Source organism: Dendrobium catenatum, unplaced genomic scaffold, assembly GCF_001605985.2.
Source record: "Dendrobium catenatum unplaced genomic scaffold, ASM160598v2 fragScaff_scaffold_43, whole genome shotgun sequence".
Taxonomy (NCBI): domain Eukaryota; kingdom Viridiplantae; phylum Streptophyta; class Magnoliopsida; order Asparagales; family Orchidaceae; genus Dendrobium; species Dendrobium catenatum.
In genome coordinates, this window is record NW_021318505.1 from 1,871,338 (window position 1) to 1,891,021 (window position 19,684).

A 19,684-nucleotide genomic window follows, 5' to 3' on the forward strand; every position below is an offset into this window, starting at 1 on the left:
ACTTCATGTCTTCTCTACCATGCTAAGTGGTTGCATTTTTTTTATTCCATTAGGTTTGGTATGTGTATGTCTCATCAGGTTTGGTATGAAATGGGTTATCTAGGAATAAAATTTCACACTAATTTCGTATGGCTTTTCTTCCTTGTAAGTTAGATAACTGATGATGGCAATATGACATAACTACACATTTTTCTAAATGACAACTACACATTTATTCATTTCTAAACTAGACGGCTGCATCTCTCTTCTCCGTTAGACTAGTCACTTAGCAATATTTGTTTATTCGGAATGTTAAGAAAATGAAAATATATCATGATGATAGCAAGATCCACTTTCTTACTAACAGAGAAATCTTTTAAAGGAAATATATGTAAATGGATATAAAAGAGAACAGCCACTGTCAAATGTTAGAAATGAATAGAAGTTTTCAGATTGGTGAAACTAAGCTCTAACAAGAAGAAATATTGCATCTTGCTATCAGATATAAATTCTGAAGTATTTCTACTTTGATTTCAATGCATATGTCTATTATAAATTTGAAGAGGTTAACTGTTAAGTTTAATATATCATGTTTATATCATTTGAAGAAACAAATTGAGTGCCAAAGCTTACAAAGCTATATAATGTGCATTGTTGTTCCGATAACCAATAATTCATCAACGGCTGCAATTTGTTGGCGAAAAGCTATACAATGATGGATTTTAGGAATGTAACAAACAGATACTACACTTCTTAACCTTCTCACATCTTCCCAATATTGAACATTAAGTTGACCATTTTATATTAATTTGTGATGAGGAACAAATAAACGTTTACAAATTAGAATGATTAAACATAAAATCAACCTCACCCATGACTCCAGTGGGTGATGTTGGAGTATAGGTAAAAGCCTTAGGCACTAGGTTTATGTTTATTATAACATCTTTTATTTGCATACATATAACATAAGGTCGACACCCTAGGCTAGAAATTATAGATGTAGGTTCACTATCCATAGACTATGCACCTCCCAATTGTCAGCCTAGGATTAAGTCTCCTCAACCCCTTAGCCTAGTAGGTCCCCTTTGATGAGAGAACCCATGGTTACTGACAAGGATAGTTAGGTTGGCACTCGACCAGTAGGTTAAGGACATTGACGAACCCGTGACAATGGATGACCATGGGATCTTGATCGAGGGCGTCATACCCACCAGGCAAGGTAGTTTTCATCTTTCAAATTTATATCTAACTAAACATCCAATATACATTATATGTTAACTTTAGTAACCTTAGACCCTAGGTTAGGGGATTAGGTTATTTACATTTTCTTACATATCTTCATATACTGTTTGCTTTTATTTTCTTTCACTATGCATGTTTTATGTTATATATCATTTTCTTTTCATTACAAATTTTAAATCATTAATTTCAAATTCAAATCCAAAATAAAATAAAAGACATTTGGTTATAACTTTTGATTAAAACTTAAAACTGAAATATTTATTTATGCAATAAAACAACTATCAAGAAGCAAGCTAAAAGCTGTTGTTTGGATGACTTTCGAACCCAGCAAAACTATGACCGACATTGCAAACCCCGTGATTTACATATTAAAACTTCCTTACTTTATATAAAATACAACTATAGGGGCACTAGGCAACTACCCTATCTTGCATTTCATAAGATCGGACATCAAGATTTTAAAGCGTTAGGTGGAGTTTAGCTGGCAGTCATATCCAAACGGGATTTTAAGTTCATAAGAGTCAGACCTTCTAGGCCTTTTGTATTTTATTAGATTAGATTTGAATCGCTACCCTGTAGTGACTTGTCTCAAATGTGAATTTGATTCATATATCATAAGTCCTCACTTCCTAGGCATTATCCTAATATGGTGATTAGGAATATAAGTCTCAATTTTCTAATAAAAGATCAACTTGAACAAAATAAATCTTATTCTAAAACATTAAAACCCAATTATATGATAGATTGGAGCACTTCTCAGCGGTCTCGGAATCCTAGTGCTTCCTACTATTTCTCCTTTGACTCTAGAAATAACGTGATTTTGAACCTATCCCCTTTTGAAAAATCCAAAGTTTCTAATCACATGCCTTATACTTTGAAATCCTATAAATATTCGCCACTACTTTAATCGAGAGCATTCTCAGGAGATTAATTTCTCTTTAATATCTTGGGATGTAATTAACTATAGGGGCTTGTTCTTATGGGGATCCGACAACTCCAGAATAAAACAAATCATATCTTACTCTCGTAAGATAGCAGAAAGATCTTTGGGAACATAGATAATATTTTCAAAACTCATATCTATTTTCAAATGCCTTTGGAGAATGTTGTTATCATTTTGTTGAAATGATACGATACTCTTTGTCGTATTTGATTGTAGAGATGCCGTATTTTTCAAAATTCATTCTTGCTTTCAAATCTTTCGTTGAATATTGTGTTTTTCTCTCGAGATGATATGATATTATCGTCATTGTATTTGATTGCGAGAATGACAAATCTTCAAAACTTCTTCTCTTTTCAAATACTTTCACAGGACATTATGTTTATCTTTTAGGATGATATTTTGTTCTATTGATCATGTTTGATTAGAGCAATAATATTTCTAAAACCTTATTATATTATTGAATCAATTGTAGAATATCGTGTCTTCCGAGATGTTATGTTATTTTCAATGCAGCATTCGATCACAAAATAGGAGAACACACTGAATTTGTTTGGCAATTTATTTCCCAACAAGGGACACTAGACAACTCTTGCTAATTAAATTTCAAAGCAGTTTATTGACTGTGGCTAAATTGAGAGAATTGATTTTGTTGCTTATATTCATGATCATTTATATTGAATCTCCAATCTCCATATGTGTTTTGTTTTAATTTATTAGCTTCAGGTGTTATGATGTAATATTTTATGTTTATATGTTCTAAAAGTTAAAATACTATTTGTTTTATTTAACTAAATTCTATCATTGGTGATGAATTTCCTTACTGCTTTTTATTCTTTTTTATAATTTTATTTTTTAAAAAATTAAATAATTAGAATAATTATTTAATATTTTATTATAATATCCTAATCCACAATTTTATAAAAGCTTTGCGTTTTTGTTTTTACCAAAACAGAGAACATGTAAGGAAAAAAAAAAAAGAGAAAAAGAGGGGAGAGGGAAAGAAAAAGTTTGGTTTTGGAGGTCTTAAAGTTGTTTTATCCTATCGATTCAATTGAGAAATTTATTCTTCTCATGGTATGTCACATATTGCTAATCTCAATTTTAAAAAATACTTAATATTTGTTGATTTTTTTATTAAAATTTATTTTAGTTACTGAAAAATAAGTATAATTTTGTATTGGTAAAATTTTCACCTCGTAACTTTTTTTTATATGTTATAGAGATTAAGGTTAGGAGCATTTTAAATATTTTTGAAATTTTTATAATTAGGATTTTAAAATTAATGAGGCTTTTATTGAATAAAAAAGCATCTGGATGCTAAAAAATTATATTAGAGTTCAATTAAAATCTTTAAATAATATTCTACACAATCTTTGGTAATTTGTGTATTTATTAAAAATGTATATTTTTGCTGTGTAAAAATTTATGTTGTTTACCATTTTAGAAAATTATGTAGTTTTGACACATGCTCACTTTAATTAATATAATGTGATGAAAAATGAGCATGTGTGATAAAATTATATATGTTGGAAGAGATAAGGGATTAAAATCTTTTGAGATTTTATCAATGTCAGGGAATATTTTGTTGCTTATAAGTCATGTTCTTTTTTTATTTTAAAATGTCTATGATCAAGGTTATAAGCCATGTTCTTGTCATTATAAATCATGTTCTGATGTCTTGACTTCTCTTTCAAAATATTGATCATTCAAAATACAGCCTAATATTAAATGGCGGCAAGAATTTCTTAATGATTTAATATTTATTTGTCTTTGTAAAGCTTTTGCATCATTGCTTCTGATATTGTGAAAATACTTTTTTCAAGTAAATTCGATTAGGTTAATGAATATTCTCATTTATATTTGATCAAGATGAAACTTTTACACACTAGTGCAATAAATAGTTAAGGGATTTTAAATAAATAACACTTGAAATTATTAAAAATAAATATTCAACACTTAAACTTTTATATTTATTAATACCACCTAAAATAACTTCCTAACATTTGTAATGCCACTCCGTAACATTCTGTCAAAAAATGAAACCCCACCTCTGCGAGCATCGATTCCTAACGTCCCCCTCACCCGCGACCGTGCCACATATGCTGCTTGCATCTTCGATCTCCTCAGCCACGGTGATGTATAACAGTCTGCCCGGGACGACTTGTCGTGAGCCATTTTTGCTTCAATCGAGCACGCTTTTTGTGGTTACAATTTCCTACCCTTTTCTTTCTCCTCACGGTTACAAAATCTCTCTCCCAGCTCCTGTTCATCGGCAACTGTTATGCAGTCAGCCCAGCTTGCGCTTTCAATTGCTTTCGCTGCATTCAGTCTCTGGTGCTCGAAGGAAAGCCACGCTCCGCTGATTTTAATTTGGTTCCATTAGGATGGGGACACAAGGATGTTCTTTGATATAAAGTTAGAGGACAAATTTTTGTGTTTTATTGTCTAAATATTGGTGCTTATGTATGGGCATCTAGGAAGAGTGAAGATATATAATAATAAATAGAATTTCGATCTCATAACTAGCATAACACTGCATGGCAGGAGATTCCACGTAGAAATAGAGAGATTGAGAGTTTAGGGGTTTAGAAAGATGATACAATTGAGCTATGATCCTACTGATGGCTCTGGCGACGTCGTTGATGTGGGTGTTCGACATCAAAGTCAACGCCAACGACGACTGTCGGCATCAAGGAGAGTTTGGAAAGCGACAGAGACAGAAAAGGTAGAAATTCATTGCTCAGTATGAACTATGAAAAAATTGGACTCCCAGACTCGGTAGGTAGTGGATGGTCGCGCCATTTTGAAGCGATGAGGGAAGCAACGGCAGGCCGAGAATTACACAGGTGTTTATGGAACACTGATCGCAGTGCCATCATCAGCTCCAAATTGCCAGAGACATCTCCATGCCCACTGTTGCTATTGTTCTACCGGCCAACCCCATCTCATTGAATCGTATGAGGTCGGGAAGACAGTCTCACGCGAACGAATGAAAGAAGATGCCACATGGGATTTCTAACGGGCTTAAACGTAGTGGTAGATTTGAGCGAAATGTATGTTTTAGGTAGTATAGTAGTAAATATAATAATTTGGGTGTTGAATATGTATTTTCAATAGTTTCAAGTGTTATGTATGTAAAAATCCCAATATTTAATTGATTATTCCTATATTACACTCATTCAAAATAAATCTTATAGTTATAAAAATATCTTGATAAAATTTTGGCCAAATATATGATACTAATTTTGTCTTAATTTGAGTTTCTTAAAGACATGAATTAAATATTTTACATATTTGAGAATATTGATTTAAATCTCAACTAATATTGCTAAAAAAAATAAACTTTATAGGTAAAAATATTTGTGATTGTCCATCATATTTAAAATAAATTCTATCATTGGTCATAAATTTCTCACTAATGTTTACTCTTGTTGATAATTGTAGAGAATTCATTATGGTATGTCCCAAATATCTAACCAAAATTATTGGTGATCTATTGTGAAATTATTGATCATATTGGTTTATTTTAGTCTTTTAGAGAAACCTACTAGTTAGGTAGGTAGAGATTATTGTTCTATTACTTATAGGCTTATTCTATCCATTAGGACAAGGATACTATGACTTCATTTGGACCGGCTTTCTTACTGCTTCATAAAGAAAGCTGTTTTAAGAAGCAATAAGGTCGTCTCAAACGAAACCTGTATCTATCATAAGCATTATCATTGACAATAATTTTTAGTTTTTAATACTTGACAAAATAAAGAGTAATTAAAATTATTTATTGGCATATAATATTTAGTTATTTATAGTAAAAAATCTATCATATTTAGTCATGTAATATATTCTCATTATTAAGAATAATATATTTTATTATATTTCCATTATTATTTTATTCCCTTACCTTTATATAGGCATATTTGTGTTAGCACAAAATCTATCAAATAAAAATATAACTTCTTAGAATTTCTAATACTGTAAGAAATAAGGGTCATTGTAGTGAGAGAAATTTATGTACTAGAGTTGCAAAATTTTCGTTAGCTTGTACCAATAGACAAACATTTTTTTGAGGAGATTCCCCACTAGTTTTAAACTCTCCTATCTATAGTTTCATGTCATGGAATTTCTAGCCCGCTAATTTTGAATTATAATCTCATACTTTTTATTGGAATTTATGCTTATTAAAATTCATATTTTTTTTTAACCCCAAGACAACAACAATAACATCAAGCCTTTGTCCCATTACGTGCGATTGGCTATATGAACCTTTTTTCTCCATTGCTCAAATTCTCGTTTAAATCTAATAAAGAAATATCATTTCTAATACTTTCTAACCAAATCTTTTTGTGTCTACCTCTATTTTTTTAACATAAGTCAAATCTAATACCTCTACTTTTCTAATCGGGTCATCAGAAGGCTATCATTTTATTTGACCAAATCATGTAAGGCGGCTCTCTCAATTTTATCTTTCACTGGAGTTACTCCAACCTTTTTACATATATGCTCATTTCGTATCTTATCTCTAAAGGTAACCCCAAGACATTTTAAATAATATATGACTATAGCTTTTGGTCCTAATTAAGTTAATAGACTAATATGTGAGAAAATTTTGCTAAAATTTTTAAATAAATAGTAAATATTAATATTACTGACATATTTGAAATCCAATGATGTAATTAACTTCAAATGAGAGAAATATTATCTACTCTAGACTCTCATATCTATGTCATAGCAACGAAATCTGTTTCACTATGGCAAACAATTTCGTTCCACAGAGAAAGATTAAACTCCAATATTCAACTAGCATTTTTTGAAACTCCATTTTATATACAATTGCTTTTAAAGCAGCTCTTTAGTATTAATAGTTGCGTGATTAATAAAAATTATTGAAAGAAAACTCTTGCTGGTATGGAATGCTGTAATAAAATAGTTAATTATTGAATGAAACGCAATTATATTAGAAATAATTAAATGAAAGGCTTCAAAAGGATTGCGTGAATGCTCCAGTCCAGTATTATATGAAATCAACATTATACGTTAACAGATTAATGGAAATTAAATAGCTTTCAATTAATCTTTGGCTGTATTACGTTAAATGAGATTTGACGTTGATAATCGGTTATCCGGATTAAATATGCGTCATTAGTAATGGAAAGGCTGTTATGAATAATTAAATGATGAAAGGCTGTAATTGGAAAACATTAACAAACGTCATTATTAATGGAAACTTCCAGTTTGGTGTGCTTTCCTTATTAACATCAAATGAAATAAAAAGCAATATGAAAGAAAGAAAATATTAATATAATTGGCCCTAAATGGCTCATGCTATTTTAATTATTACAATCAATTTGTCATTATAATAACAACTTTAGTAATTTAGGAAGTCCTCTAAACTAAGGAACCGCGAAAGAATAAGATCAAGTCTGACAACATAAATGCTCCCAATCAAATAAATGTCTCAATGGCTTATCCTCCCCTTTTCATCATCATAATCCACAAGGTATATAAAGCAGTAGCAGGCGATGGCCGCCCGTGGATCATGACGTTTCACTTTGGTATAGGTTAGGTTAGGTCAGGCTCTGAGTGTGGCATCGTTGAGCCTAATCTCAATATTATGTTCGGGTTGAAGCGGAGGGAGAGTTGTGGAATGAGAGCAAAATAAGTAGAAGATGAAAGTGATGGCGGTGACAAGGAAGAGAATGGTGATGATAATGGCGGTGGAGTAGCTCATTATAGAGGTCGGGTAGGGAAAGAAAGTACTACTTGCCAATAGGATTTGAATTACATAAGCCAGATTTAACTTGGATTATGCCAAACAGCAAAGACGATAGCTTTAAATCCAACAAAATCTTAACTTTGTTGTTTAGGGCATTTAATAATGCTGCAATAAAATATTTCTTCATCTTTGCTGAAGAACTACCACTCTTCCCTTCTCCCATATAAAGATTTCTCTGCACCAAAGCCATCTTCATATTGCGAAGAAGGCTCGCCACCTCTTCCTCTCGCTCTGTCACATAGACCTTGGGAATGACATGCACAATAAGCCCCTTGAGCCCTTCAACTTGAATGCAAATGGGAACTTGATATGCAATGGCGTGGGAGATACTCAACCTCGTCATCTCAGCTTCTTCGTTTTTCATTAAAAAGTTCATTGGGAGAGGCTCCCTATGAAAATGCTGTAATAAAAGAGTTAATAATTAATGAAAGACAATTATATTAGAGATAATTAAATTAAAGTCTTTAAAAGGATTGCACCATTCATCACCGACAATCGACACGTTGGACAAGTTGGATGTTGCCACAGCCATGTATCTACAAATGGCATTAAATAAATGTTAGCAATTTGGTAAAAGCCTCAATGGCTTATCCTCTCCTTCCTCATCATCATAGTCGACAAGGCTCACTCATGACCGCAACCATGGATCCATACACATGGCATGAAATAAATGTCCACAATCCGGTAAAAGCCTTAATATGCCTTATCCTCCCCTTCCTCCTCATCTTCATAGTCGACAAGGCATATCGAGCATTACATGATTGGAGTTAATGAATACTATAGCTGGTATGGAAATGCTGTAATAAAATAGTTAATAATTAATGAAATGTAATCATATTAGAATAATTAAATGAAAGGCTTCAAAAGGATTGCGTGAATACTCCAGTACAGTAGGCAGTATTAATCCACAGCTTATTTGCGATCTTTCTACAAATTTCGACGAGTCTTTTCTTGAACAAGGTGCTTGAAAAGGAAGCCACTGCGGACAACAGAGTAATTGGGAATGGAATCGGAATAGCATCTTTAAGAAGGCAACATAATAAATATAAGGGACTTATTTTAAATACACCAATGATTGAATTTCCAGTGCAGCAGCTCATAATAGCCTCTTCCCTGAAATGTATTATGCCCTTTCTTGGTGAGGAGAAGTAGCGATCAATATCTATACATTAATAACAAACACAAAGATAGAGGAATAGCATTAATAGTTTAATACTACTTAGAACAGAACTTTAGGGTAATGGCTATGGAGTTTGCTTGGTCAGCAAGATATGCTTAAAGTGCGTTTAGTGACACTAGGATTTGCCTAAGAAATTGCAGCAAATGGTAGAAGAGATCTGATCATTAGAAATGACCTCATCGTCGTCATCGGCTCGTAAGGATTTAGTTGGAATGAGGGATCTCGAAGCCATCATGGAAGTATACTTGCCTCGTGGTCGACGCCATCTAAGTCTCGAGCAAGGGTGCTCCAATCCGCCTTTCGTTCAAGCCTTGACAATTGTTGTTTGAGTCTTGGACGAAGAAGAGGAAGTCGGGCAAGTTGGACATCGATGCCTTCTCAATTTTAAGCGGAATTTCATCAGCTAAAGGCATAGGCATGGCACCATTCATCACCAATGACTCACACATCGGACAAGTTGGAAGTTTTCGCAACCATGGATCCACACAGATGGCATGAAATAAATGTCCACAATCCGGTAAAAGCCTTAATATGCCTTATCCTCCCCTTCCTCCTCATCTTCATAGTTGAAGAGGCATATTGATGCTTACATGGCGTGCGAACCACTTCCTTCCCTCCTTCCACCTCTTAACCCACGTAACTAAGTCTAAATAGGATTTACTTAACTATGTTGTTCCGCAAGCATAGTGTACTCTTCCGGTATCTATTTATACGTGTATGTACCTTAGGTTTGTTCAATGAAATCATTTCGCTTTACTCTGTTCTTGTTCGCGAGTTCCTGAAGGTGTATGTTCGCATGAGCTATCATGGTATCAGAGCATAGATAAGTTTTCCTTTTCTCCTTTCCTCTTCTTTTTTCTTCAGCTCTCTATTCTTTTTCGATTTCCTTTCTTTCCCCGTCCTCATTCAAGATAGTATGGCCGGTTCTTCCACCACATCCCTCGTTACAGACACCTCCGCCAATCTTTTTCCTCCCATAGATATTCCGTCTCAACTCAAGTTCGTCCTTACCAACATCAAGAATATGGTTTCCAATCCTCTAACAGCCGATAATTACCCCTTGTAGAGATCACAAGTTGAGAAAATCTTTGTCGTCAATGGCTTCAAAGGATTTCTTGATGGATCGCATAAACCTCCCAACGATAATGATCCTTCTCTTGACTCCTGGAATCATCTTGATCAAAACCTTTCAACTTCCTTATTATCTATTATCACACCTTCTATACTACCCTACGTTCTCTCCTTGAACCACTGCGTCGACATATGGGCTACTCTATTTCATCGGCTGCAAGCATCCACCCGCTCCAGTATCATCCAGTTAAAGAACGAACTTCATCATCTCTCTAAAGGCAAACAATCTATGTCACAATACTTACTCACCGTCAAATCCAAAATCAACGTGATTTCTGCCACCAGAAGCAGCATTGATCCGGAAGACATAATTCTCTACACGCTGAATGGCTTACCCGCATTATACCAAGCCTTTAAAACAACAATTCGCACAAATATGCAACCCATAAATCTTGATGACCTTTATACACTTCTTTGTAGTGAAGAAGTAAATCTTGCCCAAGAAACCTCCAAAGAACTTCAATTACTACATCTTACCGACAATTCTTTGGCTCTCGCGGCTACCAGCAGTCATGGATGTGGGCAAAACAATGCCACTTGTGCCCGGCCTTATGTTCTTAACAATCGGACAGTTGCAGCCTTCGACCGAAACGAAAAACAACAACATAAAAACATTGTCTACCAAATCTGTACAAAGAAAGACCACTTCGCCTTGAAATGTTGGTATCGCCGCGATCCAACATATCAAGAAAATTCACCAATGCAAGCCTTCTTCAGCTCAACCGAACAACCTCGTAAAAATAATTGGTTCCTAGACAGCAAAGCCTCTCCGCATCTTAGGTCGGGTCCCTCTCAATTCTCCTCTGTCGAACCTTACAAAGGTAATTCCCAAGTTATGTTAGGCAATGGTCACCGCATACCCATAAACCATATGGGCAAAGGGCTCCTACCAACACCCTCAGGTAGTCTCCAACTCAACAATCTCCATCACGTTCCAAATTCATCTTTTAATCTATTATTGGTTCACCAACTAACTTGTGACAACTCTTGCATTGTTTTATTTAATTGACGTGGTTATCAAATCTAGGACTCGAAGACCAAGTAGATTCTCCTTCAGGGTCCATGCATGTCATAACTGCCTCTACCATATCTCTTCCTCTACTCCACCATCAGCGTTAGCTTTATTTTCCATTCAAATCGTTCCAAATCTGTGGCATGGATGTCTTGGTCACCTGGACAGCCGCAAACTACACTCTCTCGCTTGGTTACATTCACCTATATGTTTCAATATTATATCATATTCTTGTAATACTTGTAATCTTGCAAAAAGTCATAGGTTGTCTTTTCCCAAGTCAATTTCTACTTCGTTTGCTCCTTTTGAAATTGTCCATTCTGATGTTTGGGGTTCATCCCCCACTGTGTCACTACAAGGATTTCATTACTATGTCTCATTTATAGATGACCATACTAAATATTGTTGGTTTTATCCACTTTTGCAGAAATTCGAAGTTTTTTTCTAAATTTATGGAATTTTATAATACGATTAAATGTCAATTTAGCAAGCATATTAAAACTCTTCGAACAGATGGAGGTGGAGAGTACATGCCAACCAATTAATGCAAAAAAAAAAAAAAACATCATTACTATTCATGTACTTGCTCAACCAATTAATCATCAGATAACAAATCAGCCGGTTAATCAGCAGATATCAAGTAGTATTCCTACTAATTTGCCAACCGACCCAATACCACAGGTGAATAATCAATGTGCGAGCATAGTTTTCTTCAGTCATATCATCAGATAAAAGGTTTTTCTATTAATTAGTGAAAATACTATAATAAGCTCATTGAACTAAAATCCAAAGCAATGTATAAAATACTGCTGCAAAATGCAGCGCATAAGCATGAGGCGATTTACTATCATAAACCATTCTTTGTCCAAATCCAATTCAATCATAATTAATTAAAATTGTTTATATTCAACTCATAATTTAATTTCAATTTAATATGATGGTATAATCACTCAATCACATTTTTCGTAGGTGTGTTGTAAGTAACCGGAGAAATCCTATCTTCTAAATTTTATATGATCCCCTAAAAATTTTTTCATCCTCGGTTTCAGAGAAGAAGAAATATGATACAAAAAGGAAGGAGATTCGTATACTCTCGGATTTCCAGACACAAATTCAGCAATGCGTAGTATGACTTGAAATTGTTTCTCCTTTTCTTCGCTTATGCTTTTAGTGTATTATGTCTAACCTTAGGAATAAAAAAAAAATTCTAAAACACACAGATAATTATACAAAAGAATTCAACTAAACTAATTTTATCCATAAATTGTTCAATCTGGAGAAATAATACATATGTGAGGTCTTCTAATAATTTCAATTTCACTAAATTGAACCATTAAAATTTCTATCTGATAGAAGCAGAGAAATAAAATTGAAATGGCAAATAAAATTAAAAAAAAATGGTTCGAAAGAGGATTAATCAAATTTGTCAGAACATAAACCTAAAAATTAGCCTAATCATAAAGAGATAGAGGAGCAAGATGAAGAAGAGGCTTTATCTCACCAGAAATAAAGACTTACCCGTCCACAACCCGCAGTGAAGAGGGAACGGCCTAAAGGAGGAAGAGAAAGAGCCACCAAATTAGGTTGAAATTTAGGCAGTTGAACTCTAAGCTATAAAAATAAAACCTCGAAGACATGGGCAGGCTGGAGTTGCAGCTCGCAAAGGAAATTTCCCAGAGATGCAGAGAATCCATAGCTATGAGGCCACCACCAGCTTTTACTGACGTCTTTCCTTAGATTGTAATTTGTAACTGTTTTTATTATTACATCGGGCTAAGCCCCTAATTTCCCCTAAAAAAATTGCAACCAATGTCAATAGCTATGGACCCACCGCCACCAACTAATGATGTGATTTCATTGACTATTTCATTGACTAAAACACGAGAAAGAAGACCCAGAAAACTAGCTCGCATATAAATTTACTGTCATGTGAAAAGTGAGAAAATAAGCTCTCTCTATTTTTTTTTTGGAAAATTAAATTTATTATTATGATGATAAATTGGTTAGTGGGTGGCGGTGGGCCCATAGCCATTGACATAGGTTGTAAATTTTTTTTTTTGGGGGAAACTTAGGGACTTAGCCTGATAAATTAACAAAAACGGTTACAAATTACAATTGTGGAAAAAAATTTCTAAAATCTATGATTAAATAAGAGGCGTACTCATGCTTTGCCCAGGGTGGCCCACTCTATATATATATATATATATATTGGGGGTCCAAGGGGGCAGCCCTCCCGGCGGGGTTCGACCTATCCGGTCAGATCGCGGGGTCAACGGACAGCGCCCCTGTGGGGGTTTTCGGGGGATAGTGCCACCGGAATAAATTTTGATTTACTATTTCTCTTTGTATTTGATTCTTCGTTTCCTAACAATAACACATCTACCCAATGTATTTAATTATATTGGGGAAATTTCCTAAAGATCATATTATTTTAATATTTTTAGTGGGGCCAATTGCCTAAAATAATAAAGACAAGAAATTATCTAAATAAGAGTATAATGAAAAAAAAAAATTTTTTGAGGGGGAGAAATTGCCCTCCTAGTCATAAAAAGGTTCCGCCCCTGAGGCAATTACAAGTAATGAAGATAAAATATAATAATTATATAGACAAAAAATTACTTCATCAAATTTTTATTAAGGCTTAATTTTAAAAATATTCATTTTTTTTGTTTTAAAATATCAAGTTTTTTATTAGAAAAATTTACAAAATTATTAACTTTGCTTTGAGCATCTTTCGGAACCAGGGCAGAGGCAGGGAGGGGGTACGTGTCACTACTGGCCAATTAAAAAAAATTTGAGATGCAGTTAGTGGGGTTAATTTTAAGAGTGAACCACCATAGGCAAAGCTTGGGTCCCTACAGGGGTCTCAATATTGGATGCTAATAAAAAATATGATTCAAATCCGACACAAAAATTTTAGATTTGAATCAACCTTAAACCTTTTTTAACAAAGTTTCTTCTTATTTCCCTATGTAAAGCAGTTCAAAATTTCTTGTTATTTTATTATCATTATTCTTTCTATGGGAGCCATATTTTGATTATTTCATTATTTTTATGCTTTTCCTGCCAGAGTGACAATTTTTTTTCCTTTCCTGGCAGAGGTAATTTTTTTCTATAGAAGGGGCTCAAAATATTTTTTTAAAATTCTTACAACTTTATTCCTTCAGATTTGGAACATCTATTTCTATATATTTTTATGAATCTACCTAAAAAATTTTGAGTATTTTGGGTATTTTGCCCCCTCTTAAAAAATTTTTTTGCCCTCATTTAATCAATCCTAAGCATCTTTGCCTATCCCCCACAAAAAAAAAAATTTTGCCCACCCTGAAAAAAGAAGCTGGATCCGCCCCTGATGATAACGTTGCATTATAACTTTATTTGGATTCCAACATTGATTATTGACTTCCCAATTTGTCTGCATGTATTTCGATTTTTTAGTTGACACTATTGTATGAAATATTTTCCATCTAAAATATCAATGATGATTGACCTGTTTCAAGTTTAAATTTTCAAGTAGTTAAATATTGACTTCTTAATGCCTCACTTTAACAAAAACTGGAGCTTGTAGAGTTTTTCTTTCAATCTTGCCTGAATGTTTGTATTTGATAGATCCTTCCAATTGTTGATTCTTCAACAATTTTTGGTGTTAAAGCAAAATTAGATCCTTAATAGAGAGTTTCAATAAACAAAATTTTGAGACTGAAAATAAGAGTTCTGTGAGAATCTGTCAACCTCCATTCGTTTTAAAGTCACTGTCATAAGTGAACTTAAGTCTAAAGAAATGGTTCTGAAACAAGTTTTGCTATGTTTTACTTGGAAGTTTGATTATATAGTTACTGTGATGAAAGAGTCCAAACTCCAAAGGCTTATGTGCATTTTTATTTGAAGAATTAATAAAATATTTGATACAGCGATGAACAAATTTGCTGCAAAGCATACTTGCATAAATGAATATGTTCTTATCTCTTCCTTTAACTAAACTAGAATTTATATTTTTGTTTTGCATATGGATTTTGGGGATGAAATGCAGGTGACCGCAGTCAAATTTTTTTGGATAAGGTTCTAAAGCTTTTAGCCTAATCTTAGGAGTAAAATGAAGATTGAAGAAGAGGCTTACTAGATAAGACAAGCCGAAGAACGAAAGAAGACGCCAGCTATGATCGTGGATAGTCGATGAGTATCAACTGCGGGTTGTTGGAACGTCGATTGTGGACGCACGCGCAGGAAGAAGATGGAGTTGGCTACCGGGAGGGGAGAGCTGCTCACAGCACAAAGAAGAGGGAGTCTGCAGTTGCTTCACACATGAATGCGGGTGAGCTAAGGCAAAGGAGGGGCACAATATGATATTTAGGGGGAGAGGGATTACATAATTAACCTCAATATAAGATTTTTTTCGCCACCGGCTGCATGTTTTATGCTTGCAAGCTATTTGTTTTGATACACTTGGGTTTTTTTCCTACCTTACCCCATAATTACTAGATGATTCGCCAGCTACCACTTTGCCTTATTTAATTTTATCTATAATATGGAATATTTGTTTTACTTTAGTGCTTGACACATTGGTTATATGCTTGTATCAAGATACCTGCTTGGCTTTCATATTCGGAAGTCATAACCCTGATTAAGAGTTGATAAGATAAAATAAGAAATGTGATGAATGAACTACTCTTATATAATAAGGTAGATGATGATCTTGCAATCCACCTATGAATAATATGTATTGTCATATGATTTAATAAGATTCACCAAAAAGTGAAAAACAAAAAAAGATCCCACAAAAGTGTTTGTATGCATATATAATGATGCATTAAAGTAAATCAGGACATATAAGCATGGTCTCAGGTTAGCTTAACAATTCTTCTAAGAGTGGATAAAGAATAAAAGGAGAGATGTGATGAATGATTAATATTATAAGGAAATAGGAGGGAATTGGGGGAAGGCTGTTTGAGTATTTTTTGTCTAATGTTTGCTTTAAATATGTGATTTTCCTAGGGTTAGGATTATCTGATAATTGGTGACTATTTAGTGTTCTTGGAGTTTGCCATCTTGGGCTCTAGCGGTGTCTAGAGATTGAGAGAGATAGATCTTCCTCTCGAATTGAGGATCAACTGTATCTTAGTATTTTCCTTCCATAATATTTGACTTTTGCAATAAAACTTCTGTTTTATGGTTTTCTATCGAACTTTTGTGGATATTGCTCACTGTTTTTGCCAAGATTGTTAGGTTTTACTTGAGATATTCAAGTATTTTCTATCAGATTCTATGATTTGGATTGCAAGTTCTAATGAATCAGAAAGTGCATATAGCACATATATTGATCCTCGATGGAAAACTACTATTATCTATGTGGTGGCGTTTTGGGTTCTCGATTTTGCTAAATATGTCGTTCAGGTGCGTTTGCTACGATTTTCAGGAAATTGTCTTCTTAATAATCTTTAAATTTGGAATTACAAAACATTTTAAGCATGAAGCATGCAAAATTGCAATCATTATCATCATAAAAAATTAAAATAAAAACTATAATAATTTGATCTCATACATATCAAATTTCTAGTAAAATTCTGAATTTTTTAAAAGTAAAATCTCAATCAGATTTAATATTTGAAAGCAAGAATTTAATAAAGCTGAAAGCAAGAAAGGAGAAGCAGAGAAAATAAAGCTGAAATTAAGAAAGAAAAAGCAGAGAAAATAAAGAATAAGCCAGCAGGGAGACGATAAGGAATATTCACTTTCCCTCGTCTCACCATGGCAAGAAAAGTGCTACTAAGAAAGGAGAACATAAAAGAGTGCACCAAAAAAAAAAAAAAACTTACTTGGAACTTGGGAGACGATAGAGAATAAAGGAAAGAAGAAGCTGCAAGCACCTTTCTTTCCTTAGAGCAATCGATCTTCGACTTCAGACGGCGGCGAGCTAAGCGAATGAAACACACTAATGGGGCAAAACAGCGAATGAAACACACGGGCCACACGGCAGGAGATCGGCTAGGGCAAGTAATATTGGGGGTGGGAGGAAATTACCTTATAGCCCTTCCTTGCTTGCAGTTTTATTAAATTCTTGCTTTCAACTATTAAATCTGATTACGAATGGATTGCTTGAACCATAGCAAAAAAAAAAAAGTATACTGTAATGGAAAAAATAGCATTGCTACAATAGAATAGGTTGTCATATGAGTTTGCCCCCTTTAAGAACTAAGGCTGATTTTGCTCCAAGATGTTTTTAGCCGACCATTTCTTCAAGTAAAATTTAATTTAATTTGCCACTATTGGTAAGTTTAATTGAAGGAAAATGGCAAGTTTAAATGATTCTAGTGATAATCTCTAATTATCAAGATGTGTTAGGCATAATAGAAAAATATGAGTAAAACAGAGAGAGAGAGCAGGGAACAAAAAAAATATCAACAATGAATCTTTCATTTCAAGGAAGAAACAAAAATCTGAAATTTGAGAGAAGAAACAAAAAATTGAATAAAAATCTAAAGCAAAAGAGAAGAAACAATCACACTTGCACTTGGAGGGGATCTCCGAGCTCAGGCGAGCCGTGTTTCTTGGCGAATCCAAGATGTCGCGCGAAGAAAAGGTGTCGTCGTGCATGTGCCGTACGATTCACGAAGATGCACGAACATGGAAGGTGCGGGTTGTTAGGGCAAAAATAAAAGCTTAGAGGGGGTGGATTACTAAAATGCCACACTTATAATTATTATTTTTTAAAAGGGGGGCAATTGTCCCCCCTAACATGAACTTAGTTCCGCTCATGATCTCAGGATTAGCTTAACAATTCTTCTGAGAGTGGATAAGGAATAAAATGAGAGATGTGGTGAATGATTAATCTTATATAAAAAGGTAGATGATAATATTGTAATTCACCTTTGAATATTATGTATTTTATGATTTAAAGAATTGCCACAAAAGTGTTTGTATGCATATATTGTGGTTCATTGAAGTAAACCAGGATATATATTTGACATGCTTTTTACATCGACAATTCTTATTTGATTTTTCCACATATTAAGCATCAAAGCACGCCCAACTGCATTAAGATCTATGATCTATGTTGTCTGATTATCATGTTTCCAGCTAATCAAATACGCCGTTTTATAAGATATGCTTACATATTCCGACGTATAAACCGGCGTAACTGTCGTCGTAACAATACCGACGGCTATTCTGCCGGAAAGTATGCCGTTATAATTCCGACACAAATGACGCCGATAAAAACGCCATAGTTACCGATGTATATATATCCGCCAGAATCTCCAACGGTAATCCCGCGTTTTCCCGTAGTGATATATACTATTTAATTATAATTATTTTTATTTTATTATTTATAGAAATTAAAACATATGAATAGTAGTAAAGTGAATACACGAAAGTCAGTGGTGGAAAACACGAAACCCTTTCCTTAGTATTTATGCCCTAAAGGATCTCTCCAAACGCTAAATCCTTGGCGAACACGAAACCCTTTTCTTAGTATTTCTGCCCTAAACTATCTCCCCAAACGCGAAATCCTTCCTTTTTCTGCCCGAACAACCGACTGGCTGACTCCCAAATGCCACTCAAGCCCCGGTTGGCCGCTCAAGCATCTTTCCTATTTGTTATCCCAGACACACCGTCCTGAAACCCTCTCGTTTCTTCTCTCACTGGCCAACATTGATAGTAACTTCTTAATTTAAAATAATTATATCATTTTATTATAATAAATTTAAAATATTTATATTATGGATATTTATTACTTTTATAATTAAATATTCATATGAGTGGTCATCAAAATGCTAAAAAAGAAAAAAAAATATAAGTCAAAGCAACAGGGTTGATGGATTCTAGAAATAATAAAAAATAATGCCGAAGTTCAAGGTTGAATTAATTTGATTAAACAATAAATCCCAATATTGAGATTAAAGCCTCCATATCTTCCACAGTTACAAATAAAATTTACAAGCTAAAAACAAGTAAATTACTAGATCGAACAACGTCGAAGTCAAAGTTAGATCGCAACAATAACTTATCAAGTTTTGATACCATTTTGAAAACTTGACCAAAAAATGTTCACCAAAATAAATAAATAAAAAATCTCTTCTAAGAGTTTAAACAATCTACATAAAAATCTATGAGGGAGGAAAAGCTTTCAATGTTTAGAAAAAATAAATCATAGAATTCTAGTTGAATAAAAAAAATTTCAATGTTTTGTCATGAATATATTTGTGAGGGAGGAAAAGCTTTGGAGATTTAATCTCAATATTGGGATTTATTGTTTAATCAAATTAATAGAACCTTGAACTTTGGCATTATTTTTTATTATATCTAGAATCCATCAACCATGTTGCTTTGACATATTATTTTTTTTTTAGCATTTTGATGACCAGCCATATGAATATTTAATTATAAAATTAATAAATATATATAATATAAATATTTTTATTTATTATA

General features: G+C 33.6%; 1 protein-coding gene across 1 annotated transcript; it reads right to left on the reverse strand.

The window, feature by feature from the left end:
- Positions 1 to 7,352: 7,352 nt before the first annotated feature.
- On the reverse strand, positions 7,353 to 17,851 carry LOC110107266. The gene is made up of 5 exons (XM_028693622.1): positions 17,763 to 17,851; positions 17,074 to 17,242; positions 8,819 to 8,916; positions 8,417 to 8,473; positions 7,353 to 8,337 (listed from the first exon to the last, which is right to left on the reverse strand). Exons 1-5 carry the CDS (start codon positions 17,849 to 17,851, stop codon positions 8,310 to 8,312), a joined length of 441 nt encoding a protein of 146 aa, XP_028549455.1. The 3' UTR covers positions 7,353 to 8,309.
- Positions 17,852 to 19,684: the final 1,833 nt, after the last annotated feature.